The 24,441-nt window shown below is 37.9% G+C and overlaps 2 protein-coding genes across 4 annotated transcripts; both read left to right on the top strand.

The window, feature by feature from the left end:
- The first annotated feature begins 424 nt into the window (after nt 1–424).
- LOC141442983 (uncharacterized) lies at nt 425–23,262 on the top strand. 2 transcript variants are annotated; one of them, XR_012452995.1, is made up of 6 exons: nt 425–830; nt 17,354–17,429; nt 19,198–19,374; nt 20,669–20,783; nt 21,790–22,923; nt 22,967–23,262. XR_012452995.1 is itself a non-coding variant. In XM_074108199.1 (5 exons), the coding sequence occupies exons 1-5, from the start codon at nt 651–653 to the stop codon at nt 21,908–21,910; spliced, it is 669 nt and encodes a 222-aa protein (XP_073964300.1). In that variant the 5' UTR covers nt 425–650; the 3' UTR covers nt 21,911–23,262. The 2 variants fall into 2 exon arrangements, 1 of the variants encoding a protein (XP_073964300.1); XM_074108199.1 differs by having other exon boundaries at nt 21,790–23,262.
- On the top strand, nt 8,012–13,054 carry LOC141442871 (uncharacterized). 2 transcript variants are annotated; one of them, XM_074108016.1, is made up of 3 exons: nt 8,012–8,114; nt 9,242–9,428; nt 10,536–13,054. In XM_074108016.1, exons 2-3 carry the CDS (start codon nt 9,266–9,268, stop codon nt 11,630–11,632), a joined length of 1,260 nt encoding a protein of 419 aa, XP_073964117.1. In that variant the 5' UTR covers nt 8,012–8,114; nt 9,242–9,265; the 3' UTR covers nt 11,633–13,054. The 2 variants fall into 2 exon arrangements, with proteins under 2 accessions (XP_073964117.1, XP_073964119.1); XM_074108018.1 differs by having other exon boundaries at nt 9,239–9,428.
- Nucleotides 23,263–24,441: the final 1,179 nt, after the last annotated feature.

Genomic DNA, 24,441 nt, shown 5'->3' with positions numbered 1-24,441 from the left:
ACAATTTAACTTATACAAGTTGTATCGTTTTGAATTCATTGTTGCAAAATGAAATAAGTGGGCATTTACACAAATCACGTGCGACGCGTCCAGCCTGTGTGCGAGTCGAGCGACACGACAACCCACTGACTGCCGTGCGCCTAATGATTAGGCGCGCCGGCCGAACGTACCTAAATTGCGGAGTGTCCAACCCCTGACAAAATGTCACTCGTAAAGATAGTATAATAAAGACAGCATTCATAGAATTAGCAAATGACTGTTATTGGATATAATCTTTAGATTTCTTTTATTGAAACTTTTTAGTAGGTGAGTTTTATAATTGTGTGCGAGTGAGATGAGGAGGGAGGTGAGAGTCGAAGGTAACACTGCCACTTATCAATGTTGACAACATAACAGAAAGTAAAGTGTTGTCATAATAAAATAAACCCACGCTTCAAGTTGGGTAATGTAATAGTGATAATAAAAAAAATGTTATCGGCACAACGGGGACAACAATATCCAGAAAATGGTAACATCAAGAATATCGATTATATACGACACATAATCGAAAACGTGCGCAACTCTATATAAAAAAAAAACAAAAACGTCATAGACTTCGTAAAAATAATAATAAGCAATTACAAAATTATTGTTTCATTGTTTTGCTGAAAATGAAGAAACAAAAAGAAAATCTCTTCTCCTTGAAATTTCGCTTATTGGACTCTCAAGAACATTCCGAAGAAATAAGTTGGTCCTCAAGCGAATCCAGCGAATTTGAAGAAATCAACAAACCAAATTTTAGCAACATAACCAACAAAAAAACAAATCGGAAGAGAAAACGCAAGAATAAGGTACCCAATAACTTTTCTAACTTAGATATAACTGTATTAGACGCGAATAAGGATTGCCGTGGCAAAAAATCCCCTATTTTGCCCGTCAAAACGAAATGTAAAAGTTATGAAAATATGCATAATACGACTTATTCTTTGAGTGTTTCGCCTGAAGTTAAGAATAATAGAACAGTAACATCTCCAGTGCTATGTACAGGACCCATGAGATCAAATTTAAGTGTAAGAAGCCCTGTAATAGCTCAAAAGTTTGCGTCACCTGTTAATAGTCCAAAAACAAGAAAAACATTATTTAGTGAGAATTCTAACAATTTACAAGATAAAATCCGCGAAAGAAAGGTGTCGCCAGTACTTAGCAATTATTCTGGGCTGGATCAAAGAAAGAAATATCAAAAAGATTCTGAAAATGTATTAGAATCCCACACTCCAGTCACGCAAATGAGGAATTCTCTAGAATATGAAGAAGAGAATAATGTTGAAAAAACTAATGTTAGCTCCAAAAATGTCAACGTCAATGTGGACTTAATAAAGAAAGTAAAATCATTTTTCGAAAGCCATTTCAATTCAGAAACTAGCTCACAACATTCTATTGCAGAAACTCTTACCCCAAAAAATAGTTCTAGTAGTGATGTAGAAATACTAAGCGCAATAACCCAGAATAATTCAAATGAAAGCATAAAATCTATAAAACATACTAATTCAACAGACAACTCAATGATAGAGGCAGAAAAGTCAAAAAAGATCAGATATAAAAAGGATGGATTGGCATACAGGCTGAATGCAGTCTTAAAAAAACACAATGCCAATATTTCGATATGGCAACATGAGAGGTTCCTTGCTGAGAATTCCAATTTCAAAATCCCTAAAGGAGAACATTTGGTGTTCAGAATTCAAAAGGTTACTTTTAATTATGGATGCTTCCTGCTAAAGGCTATGGATGTGGATGACGAAGTGTTTCTAATTTTAATTAATAACAATTATGTGAACAATTCTGTATTTAATGTAGATAGTGTTTTTAAATTGTATGAGCCTTATCAGATATTTGATTTTAATAAAAATAAGCTAATAGTAAATGTTTGCAAATTTGAATGTTTGACAATAGAACAATTATAATAATACCATGTGATTTTAAGTAAAAATATGAATTGAGCTTCACTGCTCATAAAAGTAAAATTGTGCAAGTTGGTGCCTTTTTTTTTGTTTTTGTGTTAAATCAAGCAATGTAATAAAATGGCTGTTACCCAATCATAAATGCCTTTGCACTTTATTAATAGACTTTTTCGTCCAACCTCTTGATAAGGTGGTAGGACCTTGCCCAAGGTCCGCCTGGATTGCTACAACCATGTTGCTTGGTAATCCGGCTGTGAAGCAGCAGTGTTTGCACTGTTGTGTTTCGGCATGGAGAGTAAGACAGCCGGTGAAATTACTGGCACTTGAGGTATCCCATCTTAGGCCTGTTGTTCTGCCCCTCTGACACTTATACCTACTATTTACGAGAGTGAGAAGGACGGTAGGTACGATACGAACTTCGATTTTCGAATTTCGGAGTAGGCCCTCTGTCACGTCTAAGGGTGGTTTTACAGTGACGCTTACGCCAGCGCGGTTTGTAAGCGCGGCCCGTAAAACTAATGTAAACGATTTAGCGTACCGAACGCTAAACTATGTAACGATCCAAGAGACGCAAAGCTCGCGGCCCGATGCATGTCTGTTTATGTAAGTAGGTAGCAATCTAAAATGTAATGACCCTAGACTGCGTACATTTTGCTTAGGAAGACGGCTCTTCTAAGACTGGATATTTATTATACCTTTGTTTATATGTATTATTATGTAATATCGTTGATAGATATCCACAAGTTTGTGCAGAACCCTCGTTGCGTCCTGCTCGCAATCTCGCAATCTCGCAATCTCGCATTGACTTTTACAACACCGCAAAATTTAACATTTGCCTTCAATCATAAAAACAATCATTTTCCTTTAGTAATTTTTACCCTTTACCCAACTAAACAGGTAAACAGCGGCAACACCGCAAAATTTCAATGAGGGCTATCGTTTTTTGTCTCACTAGATGGCGCACTGTTGCGTGAGGTTTTTAAGTATGGCTTTCAAAGTCTGTTATTACGGGCGTGAAAACAAATTTTAGATTAAAATCATATTTAATACACCTTAAAACCGTGCCATAAAAATATCGAGCATGCCACAGTGTTCCATAGTCCCCGTTTTGTTCGGAAAAAGGTAGGACAAAGGTTTCCGAAAGACAAAACTGTCTCAAAACACAGACATTCATTGCCCCGGAACGCATATTTGCCATAATTAACTTCAGATATTGCAAAATATTCACAAAATTATTCTAATATAAATAAACCCGCGTAGCTCACCCAAAAACTATGAGATTTGACATTTCGAAGTCCTCACGCTACACTAGCGCCTCTAGTGGCGAATTCATACCCGATAGCCCTCATTCAACCATAAAAAAAACATTTCCCTTCAATCAATTTTACCGTACTAAAAGGGTAAACTGAAAGCTCGCAGCCATAGCAACACCGCCGAAATTCCCATTACACTTCAGTCGATATTTTCAGCCAGCATCACCGCGCGTGGTTTCAGCCGTTGCTTGCGTTTTCTAAGCTTTTTAATTGTTATGTGCGTGTAAACAAGTGTTCTGTATAGCGTTTGTATCATTAACTTTTTGACGCGATGAATGACTGTAAAATGTAATTGATTATTTAGTGATTACTGATTTATATCGAAACGACTAATTTAAAGGTAAGTTATTAAACGAGGCCAACCGCATTAAACTTATAATTGGGTCGAAAATAACTTCTTGATTGCGGAATTAAACAAACGCCCGGATGCCAAATTCTATATTATATAAATATTTTGCTTTATTCTTAACTAGCCGCGACCTGCGGCTTCGCACGCGTAATAAGATCTAGCAGTTGAATTGAAATTCTGGGATAATTAACGTCGTGTAAAAAACCCGTGCCAAAGGAGAATTGGCAAATATCGGCTGCCACTGATGAAATGAGTTTAATATGAAACAAGTTTTTGGCAAAAAAATCGTTTTTTTACTGACTGTACTTTTTGTTGTCTGTACTTGCATTGACACCCAAACTACATTTGCATACAAAATTTCAAGTCGATGCCATTAACCGTTGAAGAGTTCCGTCCTGCGGAGGCAATCCGGGCCGGACTACCAGGATGTCACTACCAGATTATTGTACCTGTTGTCACGCAATTTACATACGTTTTCCCAATTTCAAGTCAATCTGACTACTGGGGAGTTGGTCAAATTTAACTTGCAAGATTTGACAGGTGAAAATAAATGAAAGCTTGTAAAAGGCACTTATTGCCTTAATTCAGGTAAATAAATGATGTATTGATAGTTGCTAAATACTTCCATTTTGAGACCGTTATCGGGTGACATCTATTTGGCATATTTTGTAATGTCCGAAACTTATTAGTTATTACGCACAACAGGTTTCGCATAATTTATTTACGCCGGATCTCAAACTTGCCGAAATTTAGTTCGGCATAATTCTTTATTAGCCGAATGATTGTTTGCCCGAATATTATTATCCTGCGACCCACCATACATCGAATATGACATCGAAATTTAAAACTTAATGTTTCATAGATAAAGTTGAATTTATTTTTTTGTAAATTTGAATGGATAGAGAAAAAATTACACTTTATTCCTTTTTCAAAAGATAAAAGTTCCATTGCAAACAATATGTACTAGTATTATCAATTTGAACCCCAGGAGGTTAAATTAGCATAATATTAACATGGCCGAATTTTATTATGCATAATATCGTTTGGCATATCATATATGTAATTTAGCCGAATTTTGATAGCCCGAAATCCTGTCCAAATCTTAAGCTAATGTTACACATGCTTGTTACTAGCATGATAATAAGCATTCTTATGAGAATGCTCATGGACTGTTTACATTTGCTAGCAAGTTTTGAGTTTGCTCCTAAATAAGCATGCTCAAAAAAACACTTCGATACCTACACATGCTTTTTGATAGCATGCTCTCTACCAATTCAGTCAGTGTTGCCACGGCAATTACAGTGTTCTACGGCTTTCAGGCCAAAAAATCTCAAAATCCACGGCCTACGGCTGCAACCCTGTGGCCGTTACGGCTCGGGTTTTTCGCAAATTCAACGCTAATAAATAAATAAATTAATTTATAACAAATTCACGTTTAATAACTTTTTTTTTTGTAATTTTTCACTTGCAACTCTCGTGGCACTACCAATACAATACTAGCATGCTCATTAAGCAAACGCGTTCACACTTGCTAATTACCTTTCCCCTTCCACCCCCGCATCAACTAGCATGCACAAAAATAGGAGGGCCTGCTATTAGAGAGCATGCCACTAAAAGCCTGCTCAATAGTAGCATGTCCTGTACATACATGCTAGTAAGTAGGTAGCATTTGCTCATTATTAGCATGCTTTCGTGCTTGTAACGAGCATGTGTAACAGTAGCTTATGTCCGAAAATAAGTTAAGTACTTACTATTTCTTGAGGTTCCCCTTGTTTAAGCATATTTTTATGTCATAATTCTATTTTGCATCATTTGTTTAACGGGTGGCCCGATTTGAATGCGGTTTTTTTTGTTTAAAAGCAGATTTTCTAGCGATCGTTCTTACACATGTTTTATCAAAATCGGTTCAGCCGTTTTTGAGATATTGAACTTTGTTTGTAGTGACAAAGTCGGGGTTTTTTGTGCAATCAGTTCTTCATGTAGCTGTGTGGCTTCAACTCTCGTGGCACTGCCTTATGTATCGACTTTGTAACCAAATTGGTTATAAAGTCGATGACCTTATGTAATGAATTATACCGTGAGACACTCATATTTAATGACGATGAAAATGCGGGTAGCTGTGCGCCGGCGGTAGTCGCGCGCGGCGCGAGCAGCCGAGCAGAGCGGTGGCTCGTATAACGCGTAATACGCGTGTTGCGGCAGCCGCCGAGTCGTAGTGAAGAACATGTCGAGCTAAACTCAACATTAGTTCATCATCATCATCTCAGCCGTAGGACGTCCACTGTTGGACATAGGCCTCCCCCACAGACCTCCAGTTGCTTCGGTTGGCAGTGGCCTGCATCCACCGTGAACCCGCGGCTTTAACCAGGTCATTCGTCCATCTTGTTGGTGGACGTCCTACGCTGCGCTTGCCCCAACGGCCATCCGCTCTCCGTGCTATATGGCCCGCTCATTGCCACTTCAACAAGCTAATTCGCTTGGCTATGTCGGTGACCCTGGTTCTTCTACGTATCTCCTCATTTCTGATTCGATCCCGTAGAGAAACCCCAAGCATAGCTCTCTCCATAGCTCGCTGAGCAACTCTGAGCCTATTTATAAGGCCTAAAGTAAAGCACCACGTCTCGGATCCATATGTCATCACTGGCAACGCACATTGGTTAAAGACTTTAGTTAAGCGGGTTTATTTAATTGAATACCTATGTTAAAGGTTTGACCAGCAAGTAGCGAATTTGAATATGTTCTTTATCAAGATCATTCGAAAGATAGATAACTAAAAGCTCTCCTTGAACATATCGCTGCTTTAGTTGGATGTTGACACAACTAAACTAAAAATAAAGCCGGGAGTTCATGAGAGCCGTAAAAAAACACTTTTAAAGTGGTTTCTTGCTACGATACTACTGCATGCATAGTTGCATACAATGAGGGCTATCGCGTATGGATTCGCCGCTAGAGGCGCTGGTGTAGCGAGAGGTCTCCGAAACGTCAAATGTCCCTGTTTTGGGTGAGCTACGCGGGTTTATTTATAATTAGAATAATTTTGTAAATATTTTGCAATAAGTAATTACCTGAAATTAATTATGTCAAATATGAATATTTCTCAAAAAGTTGTCCATTTTTCAGTTATCCACTTATTAAAAAAAAACCTGACGCCATTTCACCACTAAAAATAAGTAATATTGTTTTTAAATATATACAAAACCTTGTGATAAAAGTGATAAAAAGCCAATAAAATAATCTTTGTTGTTGGATCTAGTAGAAAGTTTTGATGTACTTAGTTACAAAATTACGATTTTTTCCTCGCAAGATTTCGTGACGTTTTCCTGACGTCAAGAAATTTTGAATGTTTTATGTAGAATATGTTTTTGATCTCGTCCTTAGCCATAGGGTTAATAATTTCTTGACAAAACTGATTTCTTGTTAATTTCATGACGGGACAACTTTTTGAGAAATACCATGAAATACTTATATATGCGTTACAGTTCTATATTATTTAATACGAGAAAGAGAGACGGTACGACACAAACTTCGATTTTCGAATTTCATAGTAGCCCCTCAGTTAGTCAAGGGAGTCAAGTGGTAATTGTCACACTATGGTCACACTTCAATGCACTCGCGTCACGCGTCAAGATAACTAATTAATAATGACGATAGCGAAGCATACCTAGCTACTAATTCTCAAACAAGCCTTTATAAAAAAAATACAAGTTTTGTTTTTTAATAATTAAGAATCATTTATAAAAATATAAATACAATTTTTCTGTCGCCTCTCAAGCAGAGGATCGTGGGTTCAAACCCCGGCTCGCACCTCTGAGTTTTTCGAAATTCATGTGCGGAATTACATTTGAAATTTACCACGAGCTTTGCGGTGAAGGAAAACATCGTGAGGAAACCTGCACTAACCTGCGAAGCAATTCAATGGTGCGTGTGAAGTTCCCAATCCGTACTGGGCCCGCGTGGGAACTATGGCCCTAGCCCTCTTGTTCTGAGAGGAGGCCTGTGCCCAGCAGTGGGACGTATATAGGCTGGGATGGATGGAAATACAATTTCTAAATATAAAATGTCAGCAAAAAGATACATATCAAAATGAACAGAGAAATAAAAACACAAAGGGCTACTACGAAACTCGAAACTCGAAGTTCGTGTCATGCGGTCCCTCTGACACTTAATACGAGAGCGAGAGGGATCGCACGACACGAATTTCGAGTTTCGTAGTAGCCCTGCTGAACACAACACGTGTTAGTTTACCTTTAACTTTGCTTTAAGTACCTATATAAAAGGCAATTTATTGAAAAACTCGTAAAACGTTTTTTACCTATTAAAACAGTTTGTATGGGGTAAATTTCTTTACCCTTGCGGTGAAAACGACATGGACAATGGCAACTGTCAATGTCAAATACAGACGTAGGATTCGGAGAAAACGGAACGTAATGGACGGAAGCTTCATCGATCGACGTCTGCCATTGCTTTTAATAAATAATACCGTTGTTATTTTTGTTTTTACGTTATTTCATTAAGGTAAGTTAATTTAATCAATTGCCAGCATTAGACATGTGTTATGTATTTCTGGAACAGAATATATCGGCCGCTCTAGGTCACTATAAAGTTAAAGTTAAGGCCTGAAATGATAATGGGGAAATCGAAATTCTACATTTTTTTCTGCTAAACATAAACTAAGTATATCAAATCAACGTATGTTGGATGCAGAAGCCTATTCTATGGATCAGTGTTAACTGACCTCTAACTATCTACTTTGATATCCGGTAGTCCTGTTTTTTTTTTTTTTGTCACAACTTGTCCCAAGAGTAGTATTTAATTAAACTTGATTTTCAAATAACAATGACAGTGCCATAGTTGCAAGTTTCTGTATTTTTTTAATACTAACTTTTTTTACTGTTTTGTTGACAATAATTCCCATTATTAAGCTGTCAGTTTGGTGGCTACCTAACATTAGTGATGTGCAATGTTCTCCCTCCTGAAGTCCCTCGCCCTGTCAACTTAAACTTCCTTCTTGCAAAAGCACACACCCCCCTTATAACTGTACTATGTAAATTTATTAAAACTAACAAATTATTTTTGTAGGTAGTTTAACAATTTTCATGTTTGTGTTGTCTTATTTTAGGTTCTCATCCGATTACCGAACAACAACTAAACTGATAGTGTCTTTTCCAACCTCAACATTGGCGGAATCATCGATAGTATCGATGGAGCTATACTTTCAAGAATTGAATTGAATTGATGTGCAATGTCAATAAAAATATTCTTTTTAATTGAATTTTCTGATAAATTTTGGTGTTCCCATGCAAAGCTACAATGTTGAGACTCTGATAGTTTGTATTGCTCATCACTAATGTTAAGATTTTCAGGTAGCCACCAACTGCCCGCTTAATAATGGGGTATATTTATATTAATTTATCCATCCTTTATAATTATTTATGTAGATTTTTACCCAAAATTATTTCCTTACTGTTGCATACTGTAGATTCAACAGTACCCTTGTTATTGGGACTGTCATTGGCTGTGGCCTTAAAGGTCGCCATTCAGAGGCGATTCAACTTCCAAGATTTAACTCACACATACATACTGTACTAGCAAAGCAAATTAAATATATTATAAGCTTGTAAAAATTGACATATTTTCAGCAGATTTTGAGAGATTGAGACTGCGGTATGTCACTTGAAATAGTTACTGTGAAGGAGGAGTGGTGTGACAGTGAGAATGAGCCGGAAGATACAGAACAGGAAGCTTTAATCCCTGAGCACGAAATAAAGAGGGAGATTATAGTGGAAGTGGAAGTGGAAGTGGACCCAATCAAGTCTGAGAATGATTCTGGTAAGTTAGGTAGTATAATTAGTAGCGGGTTGTTATCCACAAGAATGACTTAGTTTTTAGCTTTTATTTTTTAATCTAATATTTTAATGGGGCTTTATATTTAATACACCACACTACAGGTATTATGCTCTCCCTTGCACTGAACTATTTAGCTTAGTCCGCAATTGGCTGTAGGCGCTATTCATGCCAGAAATGCAGTCACGCATTCCGCCCGGCCATTTTATGACCTCAAAGTTGAAAATTGACTGAAGGCATGCCCATCTGTCAAGTGTTAACTCCAAGTAATCGTACTGTATGTAAGTGTTTGTTGAGCAAGGTATGTTCAGTCAGAGCTCAGACTAGCAGTCTGTACGCGCAGCCATTTAAAGGGCATAGGTAGGATGGTTTGGTCCATTGACCTTCATCTCTGATTTCCCCCTCTAGCCAATCAGTTGGCCTTTGGTTGCCTCATGGTAAGAAACAAGCTTGTAGTGATCTATTGAAAACAGCACCATCTCTTGTTTCTGGTGAGACATACACCAAATACTCTATAAAAGTCTGTAATTATGTTGTACAGACATAGCATAGATGGAACTTAGCAAAAAAAGATTTGCAAAGTAAATTAAAAGTGACCATTTAATTAATTTATTTATTTATATTCAAGAACACTTTCAGACTTTTTGTATTTTTTGCTGTTGTGGATATCTTGGTTTGGTGTATAATATGGTGTGCACACATAACAGATAGATGAAGAACTAGGTTTGATTCGTGGAACGCAGCTTGTGTCTTTACTCGTTTTATTTTCCATGTATTCTAATAAAAAAATCTACCTTTAAAAAACCAATGATTTGTTCCTAATTATTTAGTTATTTTTATTATATTTAAATAGGAAAAATTTATGCTACTTAAATCATAAGTTTTCTTTCTAACCACTCTGTATAGGTGTTATTAAATAGTCTCAGATCGTACCGAGGAGAGCTGTGGGCTGTATAAGGCTCATAAATTGTGTTTGTATGTCAAACCCTATATTTAGTCATTGATATTTTTTTACTGTTTCCACATGCTCTTCCAAAAACTTTTTAATTATTGATACTTTGCATTAACTTCCCCTATTTTTTTCTATTCCAGCATTTGCGGACCCAATACACCCTGCGCAATTATGCGAAACAAGTCTAATCGAAGATAAACCGCCAGAAAAGAAACGTTTCAAATGTGACATTTGTAATAAAACCTACGTAGCAAACTTTGTCCTGACCGCCCATAAAAAGATTCACTCTGAAGTAAAACCGTTTGTGTGTGATCACTGCCAGAAAGGATTCAAATTACGAGCACATTTAATACGACATTTGAGAATTCACACTGGTGAAAAACCCTTTAGCTGTGACGTGTGCAAGAAACAATTTGTCCAACGGTCACATTTACAAAGCCACTCAAGAATCCACAAACGAGACAGCTGGATATCCTGTGAAATTTGCAAAAAGAAGTTACCAACGCAAATGAATATGATGAACCATATGAAGATTCACAACATGGAGCCTCTGAATTATACATGTTCAATTTGCGAAGAGCATTTCACTGACCGGTCCAAAATGATTGAACATAAAAAATCTCACACAGCCGAGAAAAGGTATAAGTGCAACATGTGTGATAAAAAATTCACCGCAATATCCACACTGAGCAGCCACAAGAAGATTCACACAGGCCAGAAACCTTACACTTGTGATATCTGCAATAAAAGCTTTGCGATCAAAACATATTTAAACAGACATATAAAAACTCACACGGGAGAGAAACGCTATGCTTGTGAGATATGCAAACACCAGTTTACACAGAGCAGTCATTTAGCTAAACACATCAAGATACACACAGGTGAACAGCGGTATGCATGTAAGATTTGTAACATGCATTTTGCCAATAAATCGGGTCTGTTCCGGCACGAAGGGATACATAACATGAATCTGCCTTTCTCGTGTAACATATGCCTTAAGCGTTTTGCTAAAGAGAGTGATCAGACTAAGCATATGCGGGTTCACACGGGTGAGAATCCGTTTGAATGTGAGATTTGCGGCAAGAGATTCATGCAGAAGTGTTATTTGACTCGGCATGTGAAGATACATACTGATGCACCAACAACCTGTGATATATGTAATGTGGAGATTGCATCTAGTTATATAAAGCAGCATATAAGGAGATGTCAGACACGTAATATGAAAGTTCCAGGATAGTCTAAGTTTCTAGAGTCTAGATATTATGCTAGATGGGTTTAGACTTAGACCTGTGGTGGCATAGGATCTTAATTTGATGTGGGCAAGATATATTTTGCGAGGCGTTAAGATGGCTCGTCGGGCATAAGAAAACGATTTTTAATAAACTAAAAAAAAACCGGCCAGGTTCCGTACAAATTTGTAGGCCTTTATGAATATCCAGTCCAAATTTCATAGTTATAGGTCAATTGAAAATACCCCACAAATTTTGATTCCCTTGAGCTGAGCGTCGAAATATAGGTACGAGGGCTGTTCTGAAAGTTCCTAGCTGTGACAAACCTATTTGCAAAATTATACTTTTTATGCTACCAATTAAAACCTTTTTTTAATTGACTTTAAAGTCCTGGCCAAAAATAATTGGCAAACCTTTTAAAAGAAAAAAAAAATGTGTCTCACATAGCTCTGATTGCAAAATGAACGTTTCTAGGGAATAATTTCGTGTTATGATTTACTACAACTACAAAAGAGATTTGTCATTTAAACAATCGCATGAAAACTTAAACATGGCTTTTGGACAATCTGCTCCTTCGTTAGCCACCGTTTCTTTTGGGTTTCGAGAATTTGGCCGGGGCACAGAGTCCGTGTTAGATGAAGCCAGACCTGGGCAGCCTTCGACAGCAGTGACTCATGAAAATGTCATCAAGGTGGAGTGGCTTATTAAAGAAAAGAGGAACATTACACACAGGGAGATACAGAATGAACTGAAGATTGGATCACAGGCTGTTTCAAATATTTTAAATGATCATCTAAAAGAACGCAAGGTTTCTTCACGATGGATACCGCATTTACTCACAGAAGAGCAAAAAGCTAGAGGCTAGATTGGTGCAAATATATGCTAGAAAAATTCAAGGGCGGCACATTTCAGCAGGTGTCTTACATACTGACATGTGATGAATCGTGGATATATAGCTACGACCCACTTACAAAGCAGCATCGACGCAATGGGTGTCGAGGAAGACACGTTACCTACCTAAGTTGTTCGCGGTAGGACGGTCAACAAAAAGATTATTGCTGTTTATTTTTCGACGCAGTGGTCCTGTGGCAGTTATTCCTCTAGAAGATAGAAGAACTGTTACTAGCCAGTGGTATAGTGAAGTATGACTCCCTCAATCCTTCCAACAACTCGCCGAGGACCGTCCGAGATCACACTGCTGGTCGACACTCGATTTTTTGCAAACTTCTGGGGTTCGATTATTGCCACACCCACCATACAGCCCAGACCTGGCCTCGTGCGATTTTTTTTCGTTTCCTACCATAAAAAAAAGTATGCGAGGACGAAGTTTCAACAACTCAAATGACGAAGATCGATTTTGTTCTTGTTTTGAAAGCTGGTTTAGTCTAATGCAGAAGTGTATAGATGCCGCAGAAGAGTATTTTTTTTTTTTTAAATAAATAATAGACATCTTTGTTTTTTTGAGTAGCTACAAATTTTCAGAACATACCTCGTATATACGTTTTTTGCGGCATAAACGGTCGTATCTTTTTTTAGCAGTGCTATTAGTGCAAACAATTAGAAATAACCGTGTACTTGTTTTATTTATTAGCAACTAGTTGGTGCTCGGTGTAGTTTTTTAAAATTTTCTAATACTTTAAAAACTTCTGACAATAGCAAACACAACAAAAAAGAATTAGCGCAATCGGTCCAGCCGTTCACGCGTGATGCCGTGACCAAGGGAAAATAGGGATTCATTTTATTATATTAAAAGATAATTAGACATTAAGGGAACTAGTTTTTATTGAAAAATATTATTTTAATTTATTAACTTATGTACTTTTATTTATTCTAGCTAAAATAATGTTTTTAAGTGACAGTTATATAATCATTATAATTTTTCAAAAGCATAAAGATGTTTTTATTTCACTTTACATACTTTACCCGCGACTGCGCTGGCGTAAAATGTCAGATCTGGCCGTTGAATTACAATTTCGGGATTTTATTAAATTCTATACCCTATACCCAATCAATCATAATCATCATCAGCCCACAGCAGTCCACTGCTGGACATTGGCCTCTTCCATGGCGCGCCACAACACTGTCTTCAGCCCCTCTCATCCATCCGCCGCCAGCGTCCCTCTTAAGGTCCGTCCACCGTGCCTCAGGACCCAAAAAATACTCGTGCTAAATTTCATATCTCCAATGCGCACTATCTAGATATATAAGGTCTCAAACTCATTCATTTTATTCATTCTTTGGGTATGCTAAAGTTTATCATCGCTTTAGGTTGCAAGGTCATGTTTGATAACCACATAAATGCCACTTCCAGTGAAACACTGAATGAAACCATTCGTTTATATTCGGATTTAGATCGTCTTTTATTAGTTCATCCGTCAGGTCGGTATCTCAGACAGACGTCATAAATCATAAACACTTCAATCCATTACTTCATAATCATAAACAGTTTATTTTACGATCCCGTGACTGAAAAACTACCAATTACTTACTAATTGGTAACGTTTCCTGAGTTACCTATTAAAAAGCCGGCCAAGAGCGTGTCGTACACGCCCAAAATAGAGTTAAGTAATATTTTTCTAAGGATTTCGTATTTTATACGGAATCTTCCAAGTTTAGGTATATTTTATACCTTAGGCTGCTATTTACTCTTAAACTACTAATAATTCTCAAGCAAACTTAGCCGTTATAGTTTTCCTTGAAAGTTTGATATACTTACTACCATCCCGATTTTTTTCAAATTTTTCCATCTACCGGTTTAGATTTTAGAGGTGGGGGACGCTCGATTTTCATGAAAATTCGCACCTTAAAGTTGAATATTTTGCAAACATATCACTGAATCGAAAAATCGTCTTTGCAAACCCCTAATGGTAAAAGAGCTATCCAACGATACCCCACACTACAAGGTTGGATAAGAAAAAAAAATCACCCCCACTTTACGTCTATGGGAGGTACACTAAAAAATTTTTTTTTGAAATTTTTATTGTACCATTTTGTCGGCATAGTTTACATACATATTCGTGCAAAATTACAGCTTTCTAGCATTGATAGTCCCTGAGCAAAGCCGCGGACGGACGGACAGACAGACATGGCGAAACTAAAAAGCATGATGGGGCACAAATCCACTAGAAGTTAGGAGTTGTGAAAGTTTGAAGGCAATTCCTTCATGGCTCATCTCCTAAGGTGCTACAGCCATACTTCCATACTAATATTATAAATGCGAAAGTGTTTGTATGTTTGTCCTTCTTTCACGTCGAAATGGAGCGACGAAGCGACGTGATTTTTGACATAGAGATAGTTTATAAGCCAGAGAGTGACATAGGCTACTTTTAATCCCGGAAAAATGCACAGTTCCCGAGGGAAGAGCGCGCGATAACCGAATTCCACGCGGGCGAAGCCGCGGGCAAAAGCTAGTAAATTGCAAACATTTTTCTAACAAAGTGTATCACTGAATGTCCCCTGAGTTACGGGGCAGGATAAAAATACTAAAAAGTTGATTGAACCATTTACCCCTGTCCCGCAGGAATTGGGTACTTACGCAATTTTCCGGGAAGAACTATCGTAGTATGTCTTTACTTTGGTCTCAAAATACCTCCATACTAAATTTAATGTAGGTACTTCTCATATCGGTTGAGCGGTTTATAAAAATCTGGTTTGAATTGAAAGATGTTTTTTTTTTGTTTTCATTCTTTGGCCAGGAATGTTTTAGGCAATGCCCTCGCAATTTTTTTCATAGTAAATTTGCTATAAAATGTTTTTAATCTATATAATTCTATCAAACAGATGAGTGAGGGTCGTTCATAAACGTATCCTCTATACAATACTAGGTAAGTATAACGTTGCAACTAACTTGCAAGCGTATAATAATCATGCCGATATTCAGTGGCGTAATTTTGGCAAAGATAGACCCTTAATGAAAGAAAACTGCCATAACTCACGCTCACCCTGATAGTTATTAATGACGCAGACAGTGCAAATATTTTCGCGTAGTTTCGTGGTAACATTAACACCATTAGTGCAATATAAACAGAGTAATGTATCGTTCTCCGTTGATTGACTTGTGTTTACCCAATCATACACACTCCATACACTAGATGACAGATATATCGCTATATTACCTACAAGGTTATGGTTACAGGAGTATATACCTAACCTACCTACGCCGGTTTTTATGACCGAATTTCACAAGATCGCGAACGGAAGTGTACGAATATTTAAAACGCCTAATAGTACGTTTGACCGAACGTCTAAAAACCCTAATACAATACCGAAAATTATATATATCCACTTACAGTTGTGGAAATTAAAGCTTTGTAATCATATAGATAGTGTCCACTTTGCGGAAACACATTGAACTGCTGCTTAGCGGTCGAATTAGAGAAACTGGAACAGGGTTCCTAAGACTATAAAATGGATTAATGGAGGAATTACGTATCTACTTTATTACCTACGGATTGGTAAGGAAGGTTTTGATTATATATAAAATCAATAAAACAGCATCGAAGTATGATTTGAGTGGTTTATTTACTAGGTATCATTTACACGCGACGTCGCTCTCACCACACCGTTTTTACCACACCAATCGATCGTTGAAAAATGCCATCAATCGATTGGTAGAATGGATTGGTCGAAGTCGATCGACAGACGCACACTTCAAGTAACTTCTAAAGTATTTATTTGTGTTAACTTTTATTACCCACTTTTAGTTTAGTAATTTTATATTTTTAAGACTCATTTGGCACTCGCGATAGAGACCCCAAGTCTAGTGCGCAGGCCGTCGAAAAGTCAGATGATGTTATTCAAATGTGTATTTTTGTAAATTTTGTCATCGTTTGACTTATGATGTGTGAGGATAAAAGTTATTATCAATATTTTCTGAGAAGGTCTTTGTCTGTGATACTTGGTAATTCGGAGGATAGTACTTTACTACCGGGCTCACGCAGAATTAGTATGTAGTTTAAAACTTTGTGATCCTTTTGATCCCACAAGAACCATAGATTATTTAGAATAAAAAAGTAGCCTATATGTTAATCCAGGGTATTTATTACCTGTATGGCAAATTTCATGCAAATCCGTTCAGTAGTTTCTGCGTGTAAGAGTCCATCCATCGCCATACTTAAAGAAATGTGCTTATTTTTTATTGTCCATCTTCTTCCCGCCATATATCGTGAAATATTGATGTCAGACAAAAAATGTATAGAATCTTTTTTGTAGAGAATTTTATGTAGATTACTTATGCCTTACATTTTTTTGCTCTGGGCCAGCGTTTACGAGTTATTTACGAAAAGCTAAAAAATGGGATTTACACCCCCCCACCCGTTAGCTTCAGCCCCACCAATCAGTACTTTTAGTATGTGGTTTAAAACACCATTTCCAACAACTATGCCAAAATTTGCTTATACACGAGTTTTTTCCCCTGAGAGGCAGTTTTTGGTCTTCGTTGGGTAGGCTATTAAAGGTTTTATGAGGTAGAAATGTACTAAAAGTTAGGAGTTGTGACAGTTTTAAGGAAATTCCTTCATGGCTCATCTCGTAAGCATGCTAACAGTATACATTGCAAACATTTTTCTAACAAAGTGTATCACTGATGTCTCCTGGGTTACGGGACAGGATTAAATACACCGAAAGTTGTTTGACACATGTATCTCCGATAAGCTAAGGTATGCCCTAATAACAAACAAATCGCTTTAATAATACACCGCTGTTTATTGACCCAACGCTCTTCTTTTCAGGTTAACATGGAGTTTCTGTCTCACAAGAGAAGTTATGTCAGCGTTGCTGTTGTGCTAGTATCCTGTATGACAGTTGGTGAGTAATCGGAATGTTCACTCTAAGGGGCTGTTTCACCACCCATTGATTAAGTTTAATTGACGGATAAATTTATGCCCGGTTCACATTATTTCAGTAAAACCGTTCCAGTAGCACGACACTGCGGTGCTCGAACGAAGAGTGTAAGTCGTTTGGATTGTGACCCCGCAATGTATCGCTCGCTACTGTACTGGCACAATTTTACTGGTATAATGTGAACCGAACATTAATCAATGTATAGTGAAACAGGGGTAAGTGTTTGAATAAGAACGTACAGTCAACCAATTTGATTCATTTGGTAAAATGTTACAATGACAAGGTTCTATAGTGGCCTACGAATCAAATTGATTGACTGCACCTAACTACAGCCCGCGGCACTTAAAAATATCTAAAAAACATTTATTTTAGACATAATTATGGTTCATAGACTATAAATAAACTCGGATAACTTTCGTCTGAAACGGAAAAAAAACCATTGGTTCTTGTTATACTGCAGGGCTACTACGAAACTCGAAGTTCGTGTCGTGCCGTCCCTCTCGCTCTCGTATTAAACAGTATAAGTGTCAGAGAGACCGCACGACACGAACTTCGAGTTTCCAGTTTCGTAGTAGCCCCGCTGGCGCCATCACCCTATCTGTGACCCTATGTTGTCGCTGCGTTCGGACATGTTCGGAGTACGTTTTTCAATTATTATATTTTTTTGTTTCTTCTTTATATGACGACCGGATGGCCAAGAGGTTTGAGAACCTGACTGTGAAGCTTGAGGTCCCGGGTATTTATGCATGCATGCTGTTCATCCGTTGCCTAGTAACCATACAAGCTTTGCTAAGTTTAGGACTCGGACCTAGTCACTAGGTCAATTTCAAATGAGGGCTATCGCGTATGAATTCGCCGCTAGAGGCACTAGTGTAGCGTGAGGTCTCCGAAATGTCAAATCTCATAGTTTTTGGGTGAGCTACGCGGGTTTATTTATAATTAGAATAATTTTGTGAATATTTTGCAATATCTGAAATTAATTATGGCAAATATGCGTTCCGGGGCAATGAATGTCTGTGTTATGAGACAGTTTTGTCTTTCGGAAACCTTTTTCCTCCCTTTTTTCCGAACAAAACGGAGACTATGCAACACTGTGGCATGCTCGATATTTTTATGGTACGGTTTTAATGTGTATTAAATATGATTTTAATCTAAACTTTGTTTTCACGGCCGTAATAACAGACTTTGAAAGCCATACTTAAAAACCTCACGCAACAGTGCGCCATCTAGTGAGACAAAAAACGATAGTCCTCATTGACCACTTAGCCATGCGGTCGTCATGTAAAGAAGAAAGAAAGACGAAGCTGGACGTCATACGACTGTCACCGGCATAAAAGTTTCGCTCCCTGCTCATTTAGGCCGTCTTGCAGGAAAAAATAAATCTAGATTTAGTAGTTAATCCAGGCTTAAGCTTGACAGTTCCATACAATTTGACACTACTAAACTGAGCTTAACGCTAACTCGAGATTTATGTGTTTACTGCAAGTGGGCCTTACTACTGGTATTACTTACCTACTAAGTAAAGTACTAATCGACAAGCGAAATATCGCTAGATGGCGTTAGTATCGTGAGGTTTTTTGACGTTATGGTGGTGATGCTTGCAATTGGCTCATTTAGTTACTTGCAAGCAAGACCGTAACGTCGAAAAAACCTCACGCTACTAACTCCATCTAGCGATATTTCGCTTGTCAATTAGTCCTGTGATATTAATTTTATTTATTTACTTACTCAGCGCAAGCCATCGACTGCTTCAAATGCGTCTCCATGAACGGCCACTTCGCCGCGTGCGACGATCCCTTCCACAACAACCACTCGCTACAGATGCTGGAGTCCCCCTGCATGGGAGGGAGGAAGGGCCGCGACGGCTTGTTCCCGGCCACTTCTTGCATCAAGCTGGCTGGGGTATTCGGTAAGTCAATTCGGTAGTGAAGACTTGAGGGTGAGGACGCTATTTTGACCTCATTGAACATTTATATCTAGGGATTTTCATTGTAAGTATAACCTTTAGTTTTTTCTGAATTAGGTAGCGTTGGGTTCTTCTTACTCTACTTATTTCTTACCTGGGTCAATCAACTTTCTAGTGTTGTAATTCCGTCGCGTAACTCAGGAGACATCAGTGATACACTTTGTTAGAAATAGTACATTGTGTCTTAAGGGCGGTAAACAAGGAATTACGAACGAGAGTCTATTAGAAGCCCGAAGTCGAAGACTGAGGGCTTTAATGAGTCGATGTTCGTATTCTAGTAGCGACATACGTTTTTATCACATTTGCGAGTAAAATTGTATATTGTTAAAAGAAAAACTATATTTTCAAAAATTGCCGATACCGCTGACTAAGCGCCACTTATTTACCGACCTTGGGCTTTGACTAAAATGAGTACGGGCCTCATGTACCGACCACGGGTTTCATGACAAGCACATTAAGGTCGAGGGTTTTATTTGGGGGGTTGCAACCAAGGTAGCCTGCATGTTACGACACTGTTTACGAGCAGGTGTGATGAAAAATGTTTTCCATGTAGTATGCTTAGATGAGTCACGAAGCAATTGCCTTAAAAGTGTCACCTCACCACCATAAAATCATACTTTTAATAAGTGACCGAGGAGATATTACAATGGCAACCGCTCCACTAAAAAGTTGATTGACCCACTTAGTAACACTTCATTTGGACATAATAGTGTCACTATTTTTTCGGCATACTTAATTGGTTACCTATTAATGTTATTGTTAAGACTGAAGTTATATTATTTTCTTATGTTTAAGGCACTGATATGTTTACTGTATTGGTGATTTCTCTTGTTATACCTAATTTAATTAATTAATTATTAGATAAAATTGTTGACTAAAACTAAGATATTGTATACCGTAAATCGGTTGATTGTGACGCACTATTAAGTATGTAACATCTGTGTGATTATCGACAATCTGGCAATAAATGAATTTGAATTTGTTAGTTCAGTGACTTTTTTCATGCAGTTTATATTGCTTGTCACAAAACGGCCGCATAAAAATTATATGAAAAATTCGGGACATGTTTTTCATCATCATCATCATCACAGCCTATTTACGTCCCACTGCTGGGCACAGGCCTCCTCTCAGAATGAAAGGGCTTGGGCCGTAGTTCCCACGCGAAGAAAGAAGTTTTTGTTCGGAACACGGGGCGGCAGAGCTGAATGATAAAAGCTGGATTATTTCATTATTTCAGATGATACACGCGAGACGATCACGGTGCGCGGCTGCGGCTTGGACTCTGGTACTGTCACCACCGACACGGAGATTATACGCATGTCGCACTGCGGACGCTTCTACTACAACGACAGGTAACACAGGTGACAAAGTGGCACAGATGACTCGGAAAATGAAAGGATGATACGGAGATCATTTAATTTTATCCGCATGTGGCACTGCGGACGCATTTACTACAACGTGAGGTAACACAGGTGACACAGTGGCACAGATGACGCAGTGTGGGAATGATACAGATGACACGGGGGTAATACGCATGTCGCACTGCGGACGCTTCTACTACAACTGTACCTGTAGCACAGGTGATACGCAGTGACACTCTATGCGTATTCTTGTACCTTTCGGACTTAAACAGACTTGGCCGAAATAACGCCACCGAATTTCAGCGTAATTACGCCTGCAATACCGTTTCAATTACTGGCAGCATATTTGCCAAAATTACGTCACGTATTGACCCCCTCCATGTCCCTTCTGATCCTCCCTTGAATTAGTTTAAGTTTACTCTTTGACCGAGCTTCAAGTTTCCTTAAAGATGTAAACATACTATTACAACGCGACGCCACGCCACGTCGTCCTACGCATGTTTCTATTTGCACCTGACCATGTCTTCTTACTAATATTTATTATAAACGCGAAATTTTGTATGGATGGATGTTTGTTAATCACGCAAAAACTACTGAACGGATTTGCATGAAATTTGGCACACTGAGAAAACATTATACCCTGGATGGTCATATAGGCTACTTTTTATTCCGAAATAAACTATGGTTCCTGTGGGATCAAAAAAGTTTTAAGCTACATAGAGCGAAGCCGCGGGCAAAAGCTAGTAATAAATATATGGGACTGATCAGTACTGACACGCGCTGGAGGGCATATACAAGCGTGGCGTGGCATCGGGTTTTAAATAGTATGTCCGCACATAGGGCTTATTTACTCCGAAGTTCGATAATCGAAGTTCGTATCGTACCGTCCCTCTCACTCTCGTATTAAATAGTATAAGTGACAGAGGGACCGAACGACACGAACTTCGAATAATGCAGGTCCGCAGCCTATCTTAAACTGACTCTACTACTTTTCCAGGTACGTCCACGGCTGCCTCCAGAGCTGCAACGACGCCGATGCTTGCAACTCTTCAAAACACCTCACTCCCACCGCCATAGTGATGGTGGCATCATACATCCTACTCCTGGTGCAGAGCTAACAGAGAACTGAGCACTAGACAACGGGATTAAAAGGGACTATATGAAAATCATAAAAATCAGTAACTTTATAATCAGTAATCATGAATTGATAATTTGCTCACCCGCGATCATATGATAACTACGTCTAGCAACAAATGTATCCATACAGCTCCTCCTCCATAATGTAAGCGCGCACAAATCACCAAACCCATCTATCACCACTACACTACGCTGACGCGTTTCGAACGCGATCAGAGTTTATCATCAGAGCAACAGAACCGTTCACCTATTTTTGTTGTTGTTGTTGTTGTTGTGTGTGTTGTGAACGGGCGTGCTGCTCTGGTGATTAACTTTAGTTGAGTTCGAAAAACTTCAGCGTAGTGTGTTGGTGGTTTGGGTTTGTGTGATTTGTGTGTTCTTACAAAGAAGAGGTGGGGGCCGCTGCATGATTCGAGCGTTTATTTTATTTCATTTTCGTGGGCACTTTTTGTTGTCATGGAGAAAATTCTGTTACGTTTCCAGGTTACCTAGTAGAAGTAGGTACAGGGCGTCTAAAAATCGAAAATGTCATCAAATTCTACAGCACATTCATAACAAAATGTGACCACGAAAATGAGGTGGTTGAAACCCTCGAATAATGACCCATGAACACACATTTTTCTCCTACAGACTGTTTTAAACAAGTTGTTGAACGGCGTGATTTTTCAAAAATTTAATATGCGGTAACTTTCAAACTTTGAAATCTATGCTTAGTCAAAACCTACCTATAGTCCCAGTTATCCCTATGTCAATAAGAGGGCACAATCAGCAGGGAAAATGTCCATTAAATAATTTAGATACACTATAAGTATATAACTTTAGTATAAACGCAATATACGCTACGCAATTACCGACGCAACTGTATTCTAAGATTCACTAAAGCCTAAATGAACTAGATTTTATATTAATTTAAATTGCAATTACGCTAGTTCAATAAGTTTGTAAGTTTACGCGCCAATTTTTACGCCCCAATATTTATTTTGTGTCATTCAGTGTATGAAAAACAAACAAAAAAAAAAACAATGCGTTAAGACGAGGCATACAATTTTTATGAGATTTTTAAGGTAAGTAGATAAATCGATCTTTGATTGTACCTACCTAAACAATTTAGGACTGTTTTACTAAGCAGTATTTTCCAAGACCTCCCACTTCCTCCCGTGAGACGGGGTGACATTAATTCTCACTACAGCTAGTCCCCCCCCCCTAATTTATAAATGCCCGTTAGATACTTTGGCGCGTAGACAATAAATACCAAAGTTACTATTTCATGTTTCTTTCACTTACTGTGATATGTTTTCTACTGTTTATACATTAAGTACCACGCTTTTTACTACTTCGTACATGTATTTAAGCAAAGCTTTGTTTAACATGACAGCTAACTTGCAGATGGGTCAATCAACTTTTAAGTGTATCATTGTGCTTCGTAACCCAGGAGACATCAGTGATACACTTTGTTAGAAAAATGTTTCTGATATAAACTATTAGCATGCTTAGGAGATGAGTCACGAAGGAATTGCCTTAAAACTGTCACAACTCCTAACTTTTAGTAGATTTGTACCCCATAAAATCATACTTTTAATAAGTAATTCGGAAGATGCCATGATGGTAACAAACTAAACTAAAAAGTTGATTAATCCAGTCTCGAAAAAGAAAATCTATAATACCTAGTTTTTGATACAACCAATCAATAGGGTTGGTGACAACTATCAACGAGTGTTTCTTGACAGGTGAAATATCAATAGATGGCGTTAGTATCGTGAGAGTGATTAACCAATCACAAACGTGACGCAACGTCAAAGTTGTCAAACCTCATAATACTAATAAACTAATTAACTAAACCAAGATACTAAAGTGAAACCGCAACCCTGTCATCGTATCACAGTGCAATGTAGGTATAGATAGTGCCACGGGATTTGAAGCGAATGATTACACACACATGAATAACTGATTGCATAAAAGGAGAATGAATTAAATGTCAAAATCTCGCAATTATTACATGACATATTCTTGTGTGCGTGACCTCATCTCTGGTGACACTACCTATAACTTGCACGATTTTTCTTGCAGGTTACCGAGCTTTATAGTATATTATTTTATGGAAACAAAAATAAAAGCATTCCTACGCGGATTTTTGAATTGCTTAGAATGATTTAAATTTCACATCACAAAAATCGAATAAAACGGTGATTGCTTATTGATTTTATAGAATGTCTGCCCTAGGAGAATGAATTACAACATGTTTATCAAACTTTTCGGTTTATTTCGTTTTCAGCTGTCACTTTGACTATTCCATTTTGACTAGATGTAAAATAATAATTTGCACACTTACATGGGCTAAAGCGTGGTTTACATCACTATTTAATGAAGTAAAAACTAAACAACAGTTAGTATCTGGTAGCGACACATACCTTAACGTAACTAAACTGCAACGTAATTTTCTAATGGATTTTGTATGGTAATAACTAGTCATGATGCATGCCTCGTTATTTGCCTGCTCAATGAACTAATCACT

This window comes from Choristoneura fumiferana, chromosome 26 (assembly GCF_025370935.1).
Source record: "Choristoneura fumiferana chromosome 26, NRCan_CFum_1, whole genome shotgun sequence".
In the NCBI taxonomy this organism is placed as follows: domain Eukaryota; kingdom Metazoa; phylum Arthropoda; class Insecta; order Lepidoptera; family Tortricidae; genus Choristoneura; species Choristoneura fumiferana.
The sequence above is the reverse complement of the archived record's forward strand: the minus strand, read 5'-3'. Positions and strand labels throughout refer to the sequence as shown.

Bases quoted from the DNA above. Each gene is read 5' to 3' on its own strand.
- LOC141442983 (XM_074108199.1), top strand. From the start codon at position 651: ATGAAGAAACAAAAAGAAAATCTCTTCTCCTTGAAATTTCGCTTATTG. The intron at 831-17,353 runs GTACCCAATAAC...TCTTCTTTTCAG, and splicing joins AGAGAAAACGCAAGAATAAG to GTTAACATGGAGTTTCTGTC. The intron at 19,375-20,668 runs GTAAGTCAATTC...TCATTATTTCAG, and splicing joins CAAGCTGGCTGGGGTATTCG to ATGATACACGCGAGACGATC.
- LOC141442871 (XM_074108016.1), top strand. From the start codon at position 9,266: ATGTCACTTGAAATAGTTACTGTGAAGGAGGAGTGGTGTGACAGTGAG. The intron at 9,429-10,535 runs GTAAGTTAGGTA...TTTCTATTCCAG, and splicing joins CAAGTCTGAGAATGATTCTG to CATTTGCGGACCCAATACAC.